The following is a 21,521-nucleotide window of genomic DNA, read 5'->3' on the forward strand; positions in this document are numbered from 1 at the left end:
TTCTCTCTTGTATATAGAATCTTATTTCTAGTCTTAAAATAGCTGTAAAAATTTTGTCTTTTACAAAAAAAATATTTCAACATTGCAACCTCCTAGTTTTAAGATACCCAAAATGTAAAAACAAAAGAATTTGGCACCGCCAAGCTAACGCATTTGTGCCTATCAAATAAACGAAATGAATAAAAAAAATTTTGAACTTTTCACAAAAGTGACGTTTATGAAAAACAAAATATAATTTTATAGAATCAATGACAGATCTCATATAGGTTTCATGAGAAAAACTTGTGAAATTCCTAAAAGCATATATTGGAGCGAAGTCATAAGTCTGTTTTATGAAACACATTATTTGTACGTCTATGGAATGCATGAATAAAGATTAATGAATTCATAAGCCTGCCTATGACGTTCTAAAGCGTTCAATGGCATCAGAAGGCTGGTTCATATGCCGAGACTTATCAAATTCTCAGATGCTTTTTGCTCGGTGTACTTGAATGAGACCCTGGCGATGGAGCTAGCCTGCTCCGGTGTATACAGGTGTACACATTTTTTTTCTATGTGTACATTAGCTGTCACTTTTTTCGGGCAAACAAGAAGAAATGAAGAAGAAAACACAAGCACGTGGTCCCATACTTCATTCTGATTGGTTAGTGATGTAAACATTTGCTCTTTTGCGATCCCGGACGCCATACTTATTTTTACCACGTGCTTACAAGCTTCGTTTCGATTGGTCGGTTTGTTGATTATGTACTTCGCGGTCCTGGGCCGCCATGATTAATTTCACTACCAACAAACCAACACACTCAAACTTGACGACTGTGAACACCTATACTATAATGCATCTCGAGCCTACTCCACGGCAACCGATAAGGTGTACTTTTTTAATCAGTTCGTTTATTTAGTTTTTACATTATAAATGTCTTAAAACTAGGAGAATGCAATTTAAATTTTTTATTATATCTAAGGGAAAACACAAGATAGTTTTTAAAGAAAATTATGCACTATCTTAAAACTAGGAATACAATTTATAGGTATACAAAAAGGGAAACAATATTTTTTATGAAAAATTTAACATCTGTCTAAAAACTAGGAAAACCTATCGACATACAACAAACCGGGAGCCTGCCTGTCCTTATTGGACACGCTGTGAATCATTTTGTACCAGGTTTCCCGGCCACGGCCAGCACTATACTTGCAGTTATGCTGACATCTGGCGCAGACGATAAGGATTAACAACTTCTGAAAAAGAGAGAGAGAGAGGAAAGAGATCTAAACCTGGACATCAACTGACTTTAAAAACAGGTGGAAATGGGATATATAGGGGACATCGCGACTTGCCAGAACGAGTCGTAATGGAATCAATCAGTTGAGACCTGGCAGAGCTATACACGGTGCACATCCAGACAATATGTTCGGTATCGTAATAGCCGTCACCACAAACGCAGATGCCAATATTCACCATTCCAATACGTCGGATATGCGCGTGAAATCACGGCTCACATCCATCCCCTTGAACCAAGGTTTCGTTGACGTCTTCGGGATTATCGAATGTAGTATATTAAACACTGTAGCATCCTTTCTAATTCCCCATTGCTATATGTAGTTTGCAATCTTTCGAGAGTTCTCTGATGAGCAATACTAAAAATTCGTTTCACCTTCCAAAGCACCTACCTTAGCTAAAGAGTAGGCTTTCTCATTACCCGGGATAGAGCAATGAGAAGGGACACAAACCAAAGTAATCCGGAAAAATTTTCAAATTAAGCACTAAGGAGCCCCCATATATTTTCTCCAGGAAATACGAAGAGTGCTTTTTTATGTTTCATCGAACGAATCGCCTCAATGGAACTAAAGCTATCCGAAGCGATGAAGTAATGGTCTTTGGGTAAATTGTCGATGACCCCAAGGGTATACTGAATAGCAGCTTGTTCTGCGGCGTAAGCTGAAGCAGGGTTACTGGGTTTGTAGGAGGCGCTGAATTTTGATTGAAGGTACCGAAGTCAGTGAACCCGTCGAGATTTGATTCATCAGTATGAAACATCATGCAACAGTCGACCTTTCGGAATTTATTATTAAAAAGATTTAGGACCACTTGCAGGCGTATATGGCCCGCTATTCCACGAATCTCTTTTTTCATAGATGTGTCGAAGAAAACAGTAGATTCAGATGTATTTAAGAAATGAGCACGGTTGGGATTGTAAGAAGAACCCTATAAATAAATATCATTGCAGAAATCTTCGGAACCATTTCCAAACTATTCATATAATACTACCCATATTGGGAATACTACTAATATTTTCCACCATTATAATTCAACTGTTATACTACCATACTTATTTTAGTTACCATTTCCAATATATTCCGTGTATCCTATATTGGATATTTGTATACTATTGTACTTTTGTGCCAGAGGTTAATATTTCTCTGGTGATCATGGTGGTGGTTTCATGGTCAAAAATCCTCGTCTTACAATATTATGGTGACAGCTCAATTGGATAAAGCGTAAGTCCACTTAGCGTCAATTAGGCTTTCTTCAGAAGATGGCGTGTAACAAAATACAACTTCATCAATCGATAGAATTGAATGGGAAGAGGTTATTATTATTATTATTATTATATTTATTAAGGCTTTAACCACTGAGGGTCATTCGCCTAGAAAAAAAAGAGTCATTACATTGCATTTTACAAAGTCCTTGAGTTCTTCGATTAGATATTGCACTCGGTGGCGATAATACGCTGGTAGGGCCGCATGACAACCTCCCCAGCACCCGGTCCGGGTGTGGCGGAGGGCCCGCTGATTGATGGTGGTAGATGGGTTGGTAGATTGAAGTCGCAGGTGCCGCGGAAGAACCTCCCCAGCACCCGGTCCGGGCGTAGCGGAGGGCCCTCTGAGCAATGTTGGTACATGTGTTGGCAGGCTGTGGTTGAAAGGCCCGTGGAAGAACCTCCCCATCGCCCAGTCCGGGTGTGGCGCAGGGCCCGCTGAACGATGGTAGACAGCCTGGTATGCTGTGGTTGATAGAGGGCCACGGGTCCGAGTGTGGCGGAGGGCCCGCTGAGCAATATTGGTACATGTGTTGGCAGGTTGTGGTTGAAAGGGCCGCGAAAGAACCTCTCCATCACCCAGTCTGGGTGTGGCAGAGGGCCCGCTGAAAGATGGTAGATGGCCTAGTTTGTTGTGGCTGATAGAGAGCCACGGGAGATCCTCCTCAGCGCCTGTTCGAAGTGAGGCGGACAGTTCGAAGTGGTAGGTAGGGTGTTTGAGGCCAGTATGCTCTCGGTCCACTTTAGATAGCTTCAAAAATATTGGCATCTTTCAAGAATGCGAGTAGTGTCTCTTCCTGTGCTGAGTTGTTCGATAGTGTGTCCCGAATCGAGGAGAGCAGATTATGGAGTCGCCGCAGGTCTTCGAGTTCCCGGCAGTTAAGGAGTAGGTGCTCTACCGTGATTCTTGTATTGCAGGTCGGGCACATTGGGGGATCGACGCGGGTGATGGTGTGGGTGATCTTCGTGTGTCCTACCCGTAGGCGCGACAGTGCTCTTTGTTCCCTCCGGTTTTCGCGGTCTGTCCACTTCGCGAGATCTTTTTTAACTTTCTGTGGGTAGCCTCGTAGATTCCTCCAGTGGGCGATCAAGTGCTCGAAGACTTTTGCTTGAATTCCCTAATAACATCAGACGATGGGACCTCTTTGGAAAACAGAGCGCGTGAGTGACGGCCGAGTGCGGCCAAACGGTCAGCCTCTTCGTTACCGCGAAGTCCACTGTGCTCGGGAACCCAGCATATGGTAGTAAACGGGTCGCAGGATTGCGCTATGGCTTGAACGTAGGTGTGCTTGGACTCCCCCGATTCCAGTGCTTTGATGACAGAGAGGGAATCGGAGAAAATCAAAGCCGGAGTATCTTCAGGTTTCTATGGCGATTGCGGCTGCTTCTGCGGAGAATACTGAGCTGAGATGATAAGACAACTTATTCTCCGTCAGACTCGATTCGGGTGACTTTCTCCGGATCTGCTCTTCCCAACTATGTCCTCCTGGATAAGGTTCGCCTACCTGTTCGCCTATTTGTACCGCGGGTAATGAACTGCAGCAATTGCAAGCAACTGGGCCACACAGCCACTTATTGTGGCAATAAAAAACGGTGCGGCAAATGCGAGGGAGAGCATGAGGATGACGCTTGCGGTGGAGAAACTGAGAAGTGTATTTACTGCGGGGGCCCTCCGCATGCTCTTAAGTCATGCCCGGCGTACAAACAGCGCGGGGATAAAATTAAGCGCTCCCTTAAGGATCGCTCGAGGCACTCTTATGCAGAAATGCTAAAGAATGCTTCGCCATCTGTCCCTTCCGAAAATTCCTTTGCTCTTTTGGCTGGCGTTGAGCAAGAATCTGACGACCCACAAGAGGGAACATCATTGGTTAACCCAGGGGAATCCAGGAAGAGGAGAAATCTAGCCTCCCCTACATTGCCTCGTAAGGGTGCCAAGGTGTCGTCCACTCAGAGTGCGCCAACCGCAATCAATAAATCCAACGGAAGTGATGCACAAAAGCCGAAGCAATTTGCTCCAGGACTTGGAAATATTAATTCTAACAAGGAGTACCCACCACTTCCAGGGACACCAAAAACCCCAAGTGTCCCCTTTTTTCAAACAGATACTCAGTCCAGTAGCGGACTAATGAAATTTTCTGACATAGTGGACTTAATTTTCACAGCTTTCAATGTTACTGATCCTCTTAAAAGCCTTCTGATACGTTTTCTCCCTATAGTGCAAACATTTTTGAAGCAGTTGACTACTAAATGGCCCCTCCTTGCAGCGATCGTATCCTTCGATGGCTAAGTCATCGAACGAGGTCACCGATTCGATCACTGTTCTACAGTGGAACAGCAGAAGTATCCTCCCGAAAATCGATTCCTTTAAATTTTTACTAAATAGTTTAAAATGTGATGCTTTCGCATTATGTGAAACTTGGTTAACTTCCGATATAAATCTCAACTTCCACGACTTTAATATAATTCGTCTGGATCGAGAAAACCCCTATGGAGGAGTACTTTTGGGGATCAAAAAGTGCTATTCTTTCAACCGAATTAACCTCCCTTCGACACCAGGCATTGAAATTGTCGCTTGTCAAGTTTTAATCAAAGGTAAAGACCTTTGCATTGCTTCCATCTACATTCCTCCTAGAGCCTCGGTAGGGCACCGAACGCTTTGTAATATCACGGAATCCTTACCGGCACCGCGGCTAGTTCTGGGAGACTTTAACTCGCACGGTACGGTATGGGGCTGTCTTCATGATGATAATAGATCAACATTAATCCAAGATCTTTGCGATAATTTCAACATGACCATCTTAAACACGGGAGAAATGACGCGGATTCCTACACCACCAGCACGCGCAAGCGCGTTGGATTTATCTCTATGCTCGACTTCGCTACAGTTAGATTGCATGTGGAAGGTGATCCCTGATCCCCACGGTAGCGACCATTTGCCTATCGTGATTTCAATTGCTAACGGTTCAAGACCATCGGAAACAATCAATGTATCGTATGACCTCACACGGAACATTGATTGGAAGAGTTACGCGACCGCGATATCCGTTAAAATCGAATCCACTCAAGAACTTCCTCCGGAGGAAGAGTACAGGTTTTTGGCTGGCTTGATTCTCGACAGTGCGAATCAAGCTCAGACTAAACCAGTACCCAGCGCGAATACCCATGGACGGTCTCCCACCCTGTGGTGGGATAAAGAGTGCTCAGAGCTGTACGCGGAAAAGTCCACTGCATATAAGGCCTTCCGGGAAGACGGGTTACCCGCTAGCTATCTACAGTACGCGTCGTTAGAAAGGCGAATGAAGAGTCTAATGAAAGCCAAAAAACGTAGTTATTGGCGCCGGTTCGTCGACGGGTTAACGAGAGAAACAGCGATGAGCACTCTTTGGGGTACGGCTCGACGTATGCGTAACCGTAATAGTACCAACGAGAACGTGGAATATTCAAACCGTTGGATATTTGCTTTCGCCAAGAAGATCTGTCCGGACTCTGTCCCGGTACAGAAAACGTACCGCGCCGCGTCTCCTCACGATACCGCGAACGAAACACCGTTTTCGATGGTGGAGTTCTCACTTGCTCTCTTATCATGCAACAATAACGCCCCAGGGTTAGACAGAATCAAATTCAACTTGCTGAAGAATCTACCTGACACTGCAAAAAGGCGCTTGTTGAATTTATTTAACAAGTTTCTTGAGGGTAACATTGTCCCTCATGACTGGAGGCAAGTGAAGGTCATCGCCATCCAAAAACCAGGAAAACCAGCCTCCGACCACAACTCATATCGGCCGATTGCAATGCTGTCCTGCATTCGGAAGTTGTTCGAGAAAATGATCTTGTTTCGCCTCGACAATTGGGTTGAAGCAAATGGCTTACTGTCAGATACACAATTTGGCTTCCGCAAAGGCAAAGGGACGAACGATTGCCTTGCGTTGCTTTCTACAGAAATCCAAATGGCCTATGCTAACAAAGAGCAAATGGCATCAGTCTTCTTGGATATTAAGGGGGCTTTTGACTCAGTTTCTATCAACATTCTGTCAGAGAAGCTGCACCAGCATGGTCTTTCGCCAATTTTAAATAACTTTTTGCTAAACCTGTTGTCTGAAAAGCACATGCACTTTTCGCATGGCGATTTAACAACATCGCGATTTAGCTACATGGGTCTTCCCCAGGGCTCATGTCTAAGTCCCCTGCTCTACAATTTCTACGTGAATGACATTGACGATTGTCTTGCCAATTCATGCACGCTAAGGCAACTTGCAGACGACGGGGTGGTCTCTGTTACAGGGCCCAAAGCTGCCGACTTGCAAGGACCATTACAAAATACCTTGGACAATTTGTCTGGTTGGGCTCTTCAGCTGGGTATTGAGTTCTCCACGGAGAAAACTGAGTTGGTTGTTTTTTCTAGGAAGCGTGAGCCGGCGCAACTCCAGCTTTTATTAATGGGTGCAACGATCAACCAGGTTTTCACATTTAAATATCTCGGGGTCTGGTTCGACTCTAAAGGTACCTGGGGATGTCACATTAGGTATCTGAAACAGAAATGCCAACAAAGGATCAATTTTCTCCGAACAATAACTGGAACATGGTGGGGTGCTCACCCAGGAGACCTGATCAGGTTATACCAAACAACGATATTGTCGGTGATGGAGTACGGGTGTTTCTGTTTCCGCTCCGCTGCGAACATACACTTCATCAAACTGGAGAGAATCCAGTATCGTTGCTTGCGCATTGCCTTGGGTTGCATGCACTCGACCCATACGATGAGTCTCGAAGTGCTGGCGGGCGTTCTTCCGCTAAAAAATCGATTTTGGGAACTCTCATATCGATTGCTCATCCGATGCGACATTCTGAACCCGTTGGTGATTGAAAACTTCGAGGGGCTCGTCGAGCTTAATTCTCAAACCCGATTTATGGCCTTGTACTTCGACTACATGGCACAGAGCATTAATCCTTCTTCGTATACTCCCAACCGTGTTCGTTTCCTAGATACTTCTGATTCTACTGTATTCTTCGACACATCCATGAAGGAAGAGATTCGTGGAATCCCGGACCATATACGCCCACAAGTGATCCCCAATATATTTTATAATAAATTCCGAGAAGTCGACTGTGACAAAATGTTCTACACTGACGGATCAAATCTCGATGGGTCCACTGGCTTCGGTATCTTCAACAATACTATCACCGCTTCATTCAAGCTCAATGATCCCGCTTCAGTTTACGTCGCAGAGTTAGCTGCAATTCAGTACACCCTTGGGATCATCGACACTCTGCCCACAGATCACTACTTCATCATTTCGGACAGCCTCAGCTCCATCGAGGCTCTTCGTGCGATGAAGCCCAAAAAGCAATTCCCATATTGCCTGGGGAAGATACGGGAGTCCTTGTGTACGTTATCTGAAAAATCTTATCAAATTACCTTTGTTTGGGTCCCCTCTCATTGCTCTATCCCGGGCAATGAAAAGGCCGACTCATTAGCAAAGGCGGGCGCATTAAATGGTGACATATACGAAAGACCAATCTGCTTCAACGAATTTTTTAGTATTTGTCGTCAGAGGACACTCAACAGTTGGCAAACCTCGTGGAGCAATGGTGAACTTGGACGATGGCTACATTCCATTATCCCAAAGGTATCAACGAAGCCTTGGTTCAGGGGGATGGATGTGGGTCGGGATTTTATTCGTGTAATGTCCCGACTTATGTCCAACCACTACACCTTAGATGCACATTTGCGGCGTATTGGGCTTGCGGAGAGTAGTCTGTGCGCTTGTGACGAGGGCTATCATGACATCGAGCACGTTGTCTGGGTATGCGCCGGGTATTTGGACGCCAGGTCTCAGTTAAAGGATTCCCTTCGGGCCCGAGGTAGACCACCCAATGTCCCAGTCCGAGATATACTGGCAAATCGTGATTTCCCCTATATGTCCCTTATTTATACTTTCATAAAAACGACAAATATCCCAATTTAGCCCCTCTCTTTTTATTTCTCGTTTTAGAAGCTTTCTCTTGCCTTGTGGGACCGATCAGCTCCAGACTGCAACTATGTAACCGCCGTCGCACTTACCACTACGGAAACTGAAGCGAGAGCGACTCAAGGTCCGATGACTTTTGAAGGATTCCCCGCGGGTCCGAAGAATACCATCCGCCAATCCGACCTACTAGACTGAGGCGGTAATCTTTCGCTGATCTCCCGTTTGAGCGAAAGTTGCAAGTTTTGCTCTTCTCTCCCGGTCACCATCTACGCTTTCTCTCCCCTATCCTTGATACAACTGCTTCTACAGCCCCCCTCTGAATATCTTGACCAAGCATAAGTCTCCGCTAAAAAAGTTCAAATTAGTATTCTGTATTCCTAGTTTTAAGATAGTTGTAATTTTACCTCTTTGTTAAAACTATTGTCCCCCATCTTGTAAATAGTATTGTATCCCTTGTCTTAAAACACCTGCGAATTTTCTCATAAATATTTGTTCCCCCTTTTGTGTACCAAACTATATTGTTAGTTTTAAGATAACTGTAAATATTTCCTAAAAATTATTACTATTGAATTCCTTGTTTTAAATTTTTTTCATAAAAAAAATCTTTCGCCCCCTCTCTTGTATATAGAATCTTATTTCTAGTCTTAAGATAGCTGTAAACTTTTTCTTTTTTAAAAAAATATTTCAACATTGTAACCTCCTAGTTTTAAAATATAAAAAATGTAAAAACAAAAGAATTTGGCACCGCCAAGCTAACGCATTTGTGCCTATCAAATAAACGAAATGAATAAAAAAAAAATAAAAATCTTCCGGTCGATAGTCACACCAAGAATTTTAGGTTCCTTCCGGAAAGGAATTACGGTTCCGGAAAGTTTGACTGGCCTGCCGATGGGAATTGCAGCAGTGCGCAATAGCGCATTTTGTGGCTGAGATACTGAAACCGACTGAGTCAGCCCACCGGCCGACAGCATTCACGGCTGCCTGTAGCTTCAGTCTTGTGCGACCAATTGTTTTTCCGATAGCAATAAGTATTATATCGTCGGTGTAGACAAACACGTATATACCTTTCGGAAGCGTGGCAAAAAGGGAATTCCCGCTGACCAAGAATAGTGTGACTGCCAAGGCCGACCCTTGGGGGACGCCGTTAGCTTCCCGAAACAGGTTCGATTGCTTACCTCCAATGCCCACCCTGAAACATCGGTCACTGAGGTACTGCTTGAGGAAGCAGCCAAGGTTTCCGCTAATACCCCATTGGTGCAGCTGGCGAAGTACTCCTTCACGCCATACCGTGTTGTATGCCTTGGCGAGATCAAGGATGGCAATGGCCGCATGCAGGTCGTTGGCTCTGGCGTCACTTACTGTTTCACCGAGGCAGCCTAGATGAATGCCTGTGCCGAGTCCCTTACGAAATGCGAACTATCGATGGTCGAGAAGCTCCTGTTCCTCGAGGAATGTTATCAGGCGTCTGTTTACCATTCTTTTCATCGTCTTCCCAATACAGGAGAGAAGGCTGATGGGTCGGAAGTCGTTCGGGCTCCTGGTTCCCTCGCATTTCTTCGGAATGGGAATCGTGAGAGCGGTTCTCCAGCTGTCTCGGAAGGATCCGCCTTCCCATATCCTGTTGAATCCGTTTAGGAGTGCGCGCTTGCCAACCGGGGGGTAAATGCCTTAACGGGGGTTAACCAACGTTGTCGAGTCCCGCTGAGTTGCTCTTTGCAGTACTCAGTGCAGTGGCCAGTTCTACTCCTGAGAAAGGTTTGTTGTAATCCTGGCTATCGTATGGACTTAATGTTGTAGGGGTGGCTTCTATTGTCCTCTTTGTTCTCAGGAAGGCTGGTGGGAGGGAGGAGTCCCCAGAAAGAAGTGTTGACCGATTGCATTAGCAATTTCAGAGGGCTTAACTGTAGCGGTACCGTTAACCGTTAGTGCGAAGCCGTTTTGCCTTCTTCTGCCGCTTAGAGCATTGACCCTTCTCCACAGATCCACAGTCGACGAATCGGAGCTGATCCCGTCTAGGAAAGATGCCCAGCTGGCCTCCTTGGCTTTCTCGATGGCACGCCTGGCCTGGTTCCTGAGGCGACGAAAATCCGTTGATCTCTCATCCCATCGATGATGGTCAAGGGGGGTATTTTTAAGATTTCGAAGGGCGTCGTCGTTCTTTGATTACCCTCGCTACTTCTGGGTTCCATCAATGAACTGCTCGTTTTGGTGGTGCTCCGCTGGTTCGGAGAATGCATGGTTTTGCAGCCTGTGTCATTACCTTTACAAGCCCGTCTGGTGAATAATCCCGGTCTCGATCGAGTGCATCCGATACGTTATCTTCGTAGGTGAGCCACTCCGCTCGATCATAGAGCCAACGACGACGCCGCGGCGTAGAGGGGGGCATCCGGTCATAGGAGACTACGATTGGGAAGTGATCGCTGTTTCCAGTATCGGCCCCGGAGGAAGGTGATACTACCGTCATTTAACGTTACCGCGTTGCTCTCTTCAATGGCCTCGATGATGGCATTACCGCGATGGCAACACCTTTTGGAACCTCACGCTGTGTGATGGGTGTTAAAGTCACTCATTAATAGGAAGGGGGTGTGTAGTTGCTTGAAGAGATTCCGCAATTGATTTCCCACGTTACTGACTTCCTGAAATAGACGCTATTGTACAACTTATGGGAAAGATAATTTTTCTTCCCACTACAATGAGGTCGGTGTCAAATTTTACCGGCTCAGACGGCAGGTCAGCTCTGGTTCCTAGACCGACCGTCTGGTAGATGTTCGACCCTTTGGCTGATTCCCAAATGTAACGGTAACTGAACCAAGGTGATGGATCCGTGTTTCCCTTTATGTGTGTCTCTTGGATGGCAAGACAGATGGGCGCAGAGCGTGCAATGATGCGTTGGAGGTCTCCTAGGTTTGCTCTCAGGCTGTTGGTGTTCCATTGGATTGCCAGTGTGCAGTTTGTTCCGTCGGGTAGTGGGGTTGGACTGGTGCTGGAGCTATTCCTGGCCGGACTTCTGCTAGATACCATTTGTATGGGTCGTGGGGAAATTAGAGGTACGAAAGGTGACGAGTCCGCCGCGGGTGTGCGTTCAGAGGGTCTTTGGCCTGTCGTTGGTGTTTCTGTAGAAAAGGTAGATGCAACAGCAGTTGGGTTCAGATGGGTTCTGAGGTTGTAGGAACTTACCCGGGAGGGCCCCGGGTTCCCCGCGCTGGCAACCGTCGGGGACTCATCGGATGACTCCGGCACTTCCCGAGTCGGGGGCGACACGGGGAGGGAGCTTTTTTTGCAGCGCGGTGAGCAGGTTTTGTTGTTAACGTCTTCAGGTCTGATGGTTTCTTCGTGGATTTTGAGCTTTGACGTTAGTGTGGCTGGTTTTGTACCGTCGGACCCTGAAGGAAGATAAGGTGCTACAGATGGTTCCGATCGAGTATCAGGATTGTTGGAACTTACCCGGGAAGGCCCCGGGTTCCACGCGCCGGCAACCGTCGGGGACTCATCGAGTATCTCCGGAACTTCCCGAGTCGGGGGCGACGCGGAGAAAGGGTCTTTTTTCTTGTACGGTGTGTAGGTTTTGTTGTTCGTGCTGTCCCATTGTGATTTCGTGTGCACGGATTCTGTAAATGCGGTGTAGTTGTAGCGATTTCCAGTGTTCATGTCGCTGCTCCTGTAGCGGAAATGAACTGGGTGCCAGGAGCAACCGGCGACAGGGCTTAGGTTGCGGAGCCGAATGTTGGTGTGGCTGTGGTCCCGTCGATTGGGGGTCAATTCTTCTTTATTAGATTTGTTATTTGCTCTTAGCCAAAGTAACGGGTCAGGTGACGGATTGTTGCTCTGTGTTTCGATGGTTGGCGGCGGAGTGCCGCCTGGCGGATATTGGCTGAAAAGATTTGGGGGCAGTCGGTTGTTGATTGTTCGATTTAGTCTGGAAGTACCCGGGCTCGCGCCGACAGCCGCCGGGGGTGCATCGGGAGAACCCGGAACGTCCCCGGTCAGGGGTCGACGCGGGAGGATTGTTTCGACTATTGAATGCTGTTGCTATTGTTGTTTTCTGCTTGCTGGATTGAGTGTTGTTGGGTTTATTCAGAGATGAGGTTCGAATAGTCAACGTCCGGTGGGGGATCTTGACATAGCGTGTTGAGTGATATTAATGAGCTGGAGCGTGACCAGGATATGGTAGAGTCCATGATAGGCAGTGTTATGTCGGGGGTAGTTTTGGAGTTGGGGCTTCTAGATTTGTCAGTGTTGGTCTTCCTAGTGTCTTTCTCTTTCTGGCGGTTAGATCTCCTAAGCTCTGCTTGGTTGGACAGACCAACGGGGGTTACGGTTACGGGGGCAGGTTCGTCGAACTTTCCTTTTTTCGGCTTTGTTCCCGTGGAACCAGTATCGTCGGAGGGAGTGTTCTCACGGGAGCGAATAGACGGCTTTTGGTGGAGCTCGGTGACGGCTTTACGCAGTTTTGCTATTTCTGCAGAGGCCGCTGCCAGCTGTTTTTGTTGTTTGGCGCATTGTTCTTTCAGGTAATTAATTGTCCGATCTTTGCTTTTCTCTTGGGCCATGCTTTCCTTTAGAGTTGGTAACTCCTTTTGTAAATGGGCTATTAATGTGTCCCGTTCGTCATCCTTGGTGTTTCCTTCGGCAATGCTCGTGTAGCTAGGGCCTTGCTGCCATTTATTTACAAGAGCTCTATCCTCAGAGAAAGTCAAGTTTTTGTCGATTCTGATCATGGTGGTCTATTCCTCCTCTGGGGGCAGAAACGGCTGCCGTGCCCGAAATGACCACACTTGAAGCACATCATAGGCAATGGGTAGTACGGGCGGATGCTAGTACGCAGCAGGCCGATGAACACGTTTTCTGGGAGTTTGGAGCCAGAGAAGGACAGAATAACTAGTGGTGTATTGATCGGTTTTCCTTCAATCATTTTTGTTATACGTAGAACATTCGTAACCCCTTGAGCCTTGAGCTCTTCCAAGAGTCGAGCTTCTTCGACGTCTTTGGTGTCAGAGTCGTAGATGACGCCCTGTACTAAGTTGAGGGTTGGATGGGCGATAACTTCCACCTTTTGGCCGCCTATAAGCTGGTCCAGTTTCTTAAGGGACAGGAAAGCTTTCTTAGATCTGGTTCTAAGCACATATCTGAATCCCCTTGCCTCCTTCATTGCACTCACTATATTTCTTGGGTCGATTCCTAGCACCGATTTCATAATGAGGAAGGAATCAGCTGGGAGGCGTTGTTCCTCTTTTCCTGGTTCGTTGACGGCACGCAGTAATAGCGTCTGCTGATCAATTACGTCTCCAGAATTCAGGTAACCGGGAAGAGATCGGCTGAGGGGAGGTTCCCCGCCCCAATCGCGGGGAGGGGGGCGTGGCATTTTGCTTGATAGACGAAGGGCTCGTCACGACACTATCGTACTAGTCACTTCACACGCGCAGACCGATTGAACTCTTGGGTTCGCTGCTTCACACGCGTACAAATCTCCGACGGTTGGCAATTTAATGGAGACGCAAGTTTTTCACAGGGTTTGAAAATTAGACTTGGTGGAGACGCAAGTTTTTCACTTAGTTTGAGAATTGAAATTGGTGAAGGCGCAGTCACGTTTAACGGTTTGAAATTAAAGTTGTGGCGAAGCGCGAGTTGTTTATCTACTTATGAGTCTGCGCTCCTGTTACCTGTTACGATTTTCAATGTCCAATCTTTTCGCGGAAAATACGTAGTATGCTTGGTATATCGCTGGTTTAGGTTGGGGGCGACCCTTTGGCGGCTCCGCTGTCCCTCGTGATAGAGCAGACCCGCCGGCAAGCGAGTTTCGACGCACTTGATTTTCGCACTATAGATCTGGAAAACTATTGGCGAGGTAGCGAGATACTACAGCGGTTGGTGCCGGATGGCAGAGGCCGATTTCGAGAGAAAGATCCGGGTGGCGTAGGCCGAGCACTTGTTTTTCGGGCGATCACGGGCCAGAGCGAAGAAAAAACTCAACCGATCACACCTAGTGATTGATACTGAAGGGGAAGAGGTTTTTTTCTCTAGCTAATATTTTATGCATCGCTAGATCTAAAATATGCATGATATAATGTCAATATATATATATATATATATATATATATATATATATATATATATATATATATATATATATATATATATATATATATATATATATATATATATATATATATATATATATATATATATATATATATATATATATATATATATATATATATATATATATATATATATATATATATATATATATATATATATATATATATATATATATATATATATATATATATATATATATATATATATATATATATATATATATATATATATGTAAAACAGCACATTTTGGTATGGTGACCGTTCTTAACGACGCACAGTAAGACGGAATCAAAAAAAGCCGGACATTGATATTTGCGACGTAACTATTGGTTATGGCACTTTGATATCTTCGGAAAGGTTTCTTTATTTTTTAAGTAGTTTAATATAATGTTGGAAAATTTTGATTTAAGGGGGTATATATGCAGATAAAAAAAAATTACTTCGTAAGTTGCTGCCAAAATTGATAGTCATGTATGGAAAGTTTGTAGACGAAATGATTTTATGAAACTTTGTTGAAGTAGCGAAATGGCTATCTGTTAACCGAAAAAGTTATTGGGTGAAATTGAAGTACATGTCGGAATACCCCCTTAAAAAGTGTTTTTTATTGTAACTTTTTTCTTTGATTTTTTATAGTATTTCGAAGTTCTAGAAAGTTGTAGATGCTTTGAAAACACATCTTTTTGCGGAATAGACCAACTCGCTATCTCTTCGTTTTTGGATGTATGCCTGTTTTTTTGCCAACTTTAAGGGGCTATGGTATGTAGAGTAGCAGGTAGTAGCAGCTAAATTTATTTTCTTGTTGTGCAGAAAGAAATACCCAATTGATACATATATAAATCATAGGGGGATCTTATGGGATCGTTGGAATAATGTGGGGTAAAATAGACTACCGTTTCAATAAATTATTTGTATTATGAAGCATGAAAAATAAACTATTATGTGAAATTAATGAATATTTGAAATATTATAGTTCATTCCATATAGTCCGATATTCAAAGTTAACTTTTTGTTATTAACATGCTCATAAGCCATCAGTGTCCTGCCAAATCTTCTTCGTCATTGAAGGAACAAGGTATTAATATAACCGAGTATTCTAAGGAACGAAATACCTTGTTCATCCAATGACAAAGAAGATAATTGGCAGGACACTGATGACTTATGAGTATGTTAACAACGAAAAGTTAACTTTGAATGTCGGAATATATGGAATGAACTATAATATTTCAAATGTTTATTAATTTCGCATACATAATAGTTTATTTTTCATGCTTCATAATACAAAAAAAATATTGAAACGCTAGTCTATCTTACCCCACATTATTCCAAAGATCCCATTAGATCCCCCTATGATTTATATATGCATCAATAGGGTATTTCTTGCTGAACAAAAAAAAAATTAGCTACTACTACCGGCTACTCTACAAACCATAGCCCCTTAAAGTCAGAGAGCATCTGATCAGCTACGTTATAAAATCAATCTGGTAGAATAAGTTTATAACTTGCTGCTCTGTGACATCTTTCGATATATAAATATTCTATCAAAAGATTGGTACAAAAGTGAAAAAACATTACTCAAGAACTGAATACTTCTATTAATTTTTAATTATAAAGCAGAGTATTTTCGCATCTTCCAGGAAACACAAACCAAATCAAAAACATTCCGGCAGATGGTCATTTCTCCTCGTAACATGTCTCTTCTCTTCGTTTCAGGGCGTTTTACGATGGGACAAAATTTGGCCCTCATCTCGAGCAGTGGTTCATTGGATGACGATCGGGATAGCGATTTTTCCGGGCGAATACGAAGATGGTTTGACGAGGTCAAAAAATACTCCTTCGGAGCTCGATTTTCTCTGGCCACTGGACACTACATGCAGGTACGTATTCAGTTGACATCGACCCCACTGAAGCACTATGAAAAGGGAAATCACTGAATAGTGGAAAGATAGCATCATTTGTTCTTTCCACATCGTAGGATGGCATCTGTGTGTCGCTGGTGAACTGACAAAAAATAAACATAAAAGCAAATGGGCATGAACGAGTTGGCTAGAACCTAAAAGCCCTTTTTATTATGTTTTGTTGCTAGTATCTGATTTTATCGTCTATCCTTTTCTGTATCCATATCCCTTGCTGGACGTTCATGTTTTAATTTAATTTTCAAAACTCTCCGTCCGTGTTTTTAATTACGTTATTGGATGTACCGCAAATAAGAGAGACTAACAAGCGGTGTTTTAGAATCTGGCCTGGTTTAAAAATGTGTTTAATGGGTTGAAGAAATAAAAATGCTAGCATGCCATATCCATTTGCATCATTAAATCATTCATTTGATTATCTTCGGTTTCGAAAAAAAATTAAACTTTCAACATTGCACCAATAGCTTAAACTTTCGGTAAATAGGAGGAAAATTTTAAATTTGCATCACTTTCCCTATTTGCAGCTTGTGTGGGCTGAAACCTTCCTAGTTGGATGTGGTTTTTCATACTACTACTCTGGAAACAAGTATAATAAATTGTACGTCTGCAACTATGGACCTGCGTAAGTATCCACCCTACCACATCTGACATAATACTATCGATTACAAACTGGTCCTTTCCTTCTATTCCCCTCATTTGAACAAACATACAGTGGCAACGTACAAGGTCAACAGCCATACATCATCGGCCACCCGGCGTGTGACCATCACGGATTGCAAAAGTCCCACACCTATCCTAGCCTATGTCTGCCAGGAGGAAGAGATCTGTTTCATCACGATAATACGATCCCACAGAATTATTATTCTTATCAGACCTCATCTAATAATCATGAGAATCAGCACTACACCTCAGCCTCCACTCCGATGGCAGTGTTCACAACAATCGCCGGTGGCTTGAGCCATCAATCGCATGACAATCATATCCTGTACAATCTTGTATTTGACCAACACAAACAACAGCAGCACTTCCAGACAGGTCCTTCGATATCGCATCAGCAAACATATCCTCATCACATACCGAATCCATTGGCACCCATAACAACGGCGGCCGCCACAGCTCTACTTAAACCAGCCAGCATCCTCAAATCGCCTTTCCTAACGTATCGATGGGATTTGCTGTTCAATTTCCTGCACTGAAATTTAAGATTACGTTACAAGTAGAGTCTGGCCGAGAGCTTTCCCCACTGAGAATTCTGTGTCGTCTTTTGCTTCATAGCTGATGCTTCTGGATGCAGCAAATTCTATCGGACTTTGGAACGCACAATAACGCTTCAAATACTTGGCAAGGGAAAAGTTGTAACCAACTTCCTGCAACAAAATGGCTCAGTTAGTGAGCTTATGCAGACGGCAGAACGACATACAAATAGCAACAATCCGATTCGAAGCCACTCACATGATCCGAAAGTCCGGTAAAGCTTGATTTGTTCCAATGAGACCAGCTAGTGCAGTACGATATAATAATATCCTCTTTCATCCGTCCAATTCGCTCGACTATAATGGTTACCGGAGGCGAAGCTGAGCAAAAGATCAACAAAGAAGGAACAAAATACTGTCAAGTGCTAAACCTCATACTTATTGCAGTGTTGCGGCGGCAAGCAGTGACAAAGGATTACACCCATACTCCCGAACAGCTGGATGATCCAAACTTCTTCCTAACCACTCGCCTAGTCCTGCCAACTAGTCCGGATGACACTTACCTCGGAAATGGCTTATTTTCTTCATAAGCTGAGGAAAAATAGTGGAAATAATAATTAGACCGCAAGCCTTAAAACGTTACCCTGCTACTACATTTGGTTTTCCACAGCGAAAGTAAGAACTAAAATGGTGCGAGAGTGGATATAATTTCGTCGTCTTTAACCTTCAGCTACGGGCGAGCAAGAGCTTAGTCACGACTGCACCACACAGTGATGGTTTTCTTTGAAGTGTGGTCCCAGATGAAGAGACATGTCTGCCAGTAAACGATCATTATTTATTTCAGTATTTTAAAGAACTATAGAATAATGTAGTGTTGAATTTTAACAGCGTACATAATTGATAAGACAATTTATTCGATGTGAACTTTATTAATAAATCCACTCGGAGTGTGAGTATTGTAAATAATTTACTTACATTTAATTAGTTAGAGAAGCCCTCTGGAGTCTTCCTTTTTCAGTAGGCAAAACGGCTCTTTCTTTTCAACAGTTAAGGAGGGAGAGGGGGAGGCGTATATATTTTCGGTGTCTAAAAATCGTTTTAAAAAGTAATTTTTTGGCAATACTGTGAATTATAGTCTGTTCAGTCAATTTCCAAACAATAATGCAATATTTGATCTACATTTTGGAAAAAATGCGGTATACATCATAACTCAAAAAATTATGGATTAAGCATTGTTCAATTTGGCACAGTTTCTCTTCATATTATTCCCCATGTAACTACGAGAGCTTATTACAAAATCAGTGCAATTGTGCCTTTCTCATTTATCCAAACTATGATTTAATAACTGGTTCGTACAATATAACATTATAAAAATGTCAAATGTCAACATTCTTATTACATTCTTATAAGGGAGCGATACTTCGGAAGGCATCTTATGACGCCCCACGAGGTATGGTATACCTGTCCCAAACGGATCCTTAGCAACATTAGTAACGTATTATCCGGTTAGGACGATACATGTAGACAAACAAACAACTCGCTTTCAACTGCATTGGATTCGGGCAATTTGTAACATGTAGAGGAGACAGGGGCAGCCACAAAAGATTACCTGAATAGTGGTCGCAGTGTCAAAGTTTCCCCTAACAAAAAAGCATATATAAGAGCACGACTGGCACGAAGCTGAAAAGAAACATGTCGACGCTTACACACTTGAAACAAACGAAAAATATAATATTTGATTGGCTAACCAGCGTGAGTTCAATGTTTCCAAACCATCTTCGGGAAACTGATGTGAGTTTGTTAATTTTGTTACTATGTTTTAATTGCCGCAAGGTTCTACTGTATCGATTTTGTTGGCTATTTTCGGCAAATTTGAGACTAAGAGAAACGAAAGCAATGAAATTGAAAGACGGATAGGTATTCTAGAGCGAATCAGTTATAAACTTAGAACGGAAAACTAGAACTAGGCAGGCTCATATGGGCATGATTGAAAGGAAATGTGAAGAATTTTTTGCCTTCTGCAGAGTAGGAGTTGGGCGTTTCACCCAAGTCTACCGCATGGTCTATGGTAGAACATAACTCATCATTATGTTTTACCGCCGACGCCGGCTTGTTAATTTTGCAAGATGGCCACTTTTCCGGGGCACATCCGGAACTGTCTATGGTGGTCATTTCGGTCAACGATACATCGGTTGGCCGTCAGTAACCTGGAATTGAAAATGCTAGTTATTCACCCATTTTAGCAAAATTCATCGCGATATCTGTTCGAATCGGAATTTTCTATGTGACTGCACACCACAACCCGTAGCTCCGGAGCCGAAAGTCGGATGGAGATGGAATTTAATATCAGTTTCCGGGGACGCAACACCTTTAATTTTAGATTAACTTGATTAGATCGGTCTAGCCATCTCCAAGAAACCGATATAACTGTTTTTCTGAATTTGGATGCTTCCGGATCCATCTATGATGGCCAATGCGGCCAAAGACACTTTGAATGACTGTTAGTGACCTAAATCTACAAACTCAAGCAGTTGTGGTACCATTTTGGAAAAATTTTCACCTTTTTAAATTCATCGCAGAATTCGTTAGAATCGGGATTTGCTGCGTGATCGTACTCATCATGTAATTCAGGAAACTCAAATCACACATCTCGTGTACTAGTCGTTGAAATATTTGTAGAAGATATTAATTATTACTGTTTAACAGTGATAATCAGGCCCGGTCGGACTGATGTTGGGTACGAAATACTTGCTAGACAGCATCCCCCTGGAACCAGGAGCAAGCATAGTGGACTAGAAGAACGAAAAGAAACCAATTTATTACTGCAAAATGTAAAAAAATGAAGCATAGACCCCTGCTCTAGTCGCCCTTTACCATCATAATCAAATAAGAGTACATCTTAAAGACACGATGAAATATAGTTAACATGAAAATTGGTCTGTGGTTAGCCAAAGATGACCAAACGCCATTTTTAGATACATATAAAACAATGCTTTTGCACCCAATGCACTACAAGAACCGCCACATCAATTTATTTTTGAAAACTCAAATAGTAACCGAAAGGCAAGTAAAAATCTCTTAACTTTCTATATTAATGGCACGATACTGTTGGCGTGAAAAATACCAGAAAAAAATTATGGCACTCAATTCCGTTTGGCTTAACGCAGGCCAATTGACAATACAATTGATGTGCCAACGATATCAGTAAATATGTCAAGATAACAATCGTTATCCCTGCTGCTATTACTGCTGAAAATTGTTCAATGGTTTTCGGTTCCTTTCGCGAATCATGTACCACTCTCAACTCTCATACAGCAGCAGCGATCACTCCATTCTGGCACGACAACGCACACCATGTGCTCTATGAAATAGTTCCCTAATTGGCCAAGCAATTACTAAAGAAACATCTAACGTCCAAAATTGTACGCACACTTAGATCCACCGATGCAGACGATGGCTCACCACTTGAATTCACAGGACAAGTTAATTACACATTTCGTACTTCAAAACATTGCTTTCCATTGAGAGTGTGTTAACGCCTCCACCGGAATTGCATGTAACCATTCTCAATATTCCATTAGAGTATTATACCAATGATAAAATGCTTCCGGGATTATGTAAAGGGGCCTTGAAGCATGGTTTTCTTCTTGTCGTGCTACATGAATAGAAACCAACTTTTCCACACGCGCACCAAGAACATATGGGAGAACATCGGTGCCCGCGCGCTGTGCCGAACCAGACTGTGTTGGTATTTGTCGCGAGGTACAAACCTGGCAATGAAACGCAAGATTCTCTCCTTATATTCCTCTTTCT

At 43.5% G+C, this 21,521-nt stretch overlaps 1 protein-coding gene across 3 annotated transcripts in view; it reads left to right on the forward strand.

The window, feature by feature from the left end:
- Positions 1–18,656, forward strand: part of LOC131676155 (scoloptoxin SSD558) — a 431,501-nt gene extending 412,845 nt beyond the window's left edge. For all 3 annotated transcript variants that reach the window (XM_058955285.1, XM_058955277.1, XM_058955291.1), the window contains exons 5-7: positions 16,316–16,479; positions 17,040–17,137; positions 17,228–18,656. In XM_058955285.1, the coding sequence (XP_058811268.1) occupies positions 16,316–16,479; positions 17,040–17,137; positions 17,228–17,711 (746 nt within the window). In that variant the 3' untranslated portion in view covers positions 17,712–18,656. The remainder of the gene's footprint in view (positions 1–16,315; positions 16,480–17,039; positions 17,138–17,227) is intronic.
- The last annotated feature ends 2,865 nt before the right edge of the window (positions 18,657–21,521 follow it).

Source organism: Topomyia yanbarensis, chromosome 1 (assembly GCF_030247195.1).
Source record: "Topomyia yanbarensis strain Yona2022 chromosome 1, ASM3024719v1, whole genome shotgun sequence".
NCBI lineage: Eukaryota > Metazoa > Arthropoda > Insecta > Diptera > Culicidae > Topomyia > Topomyia yanbarensis.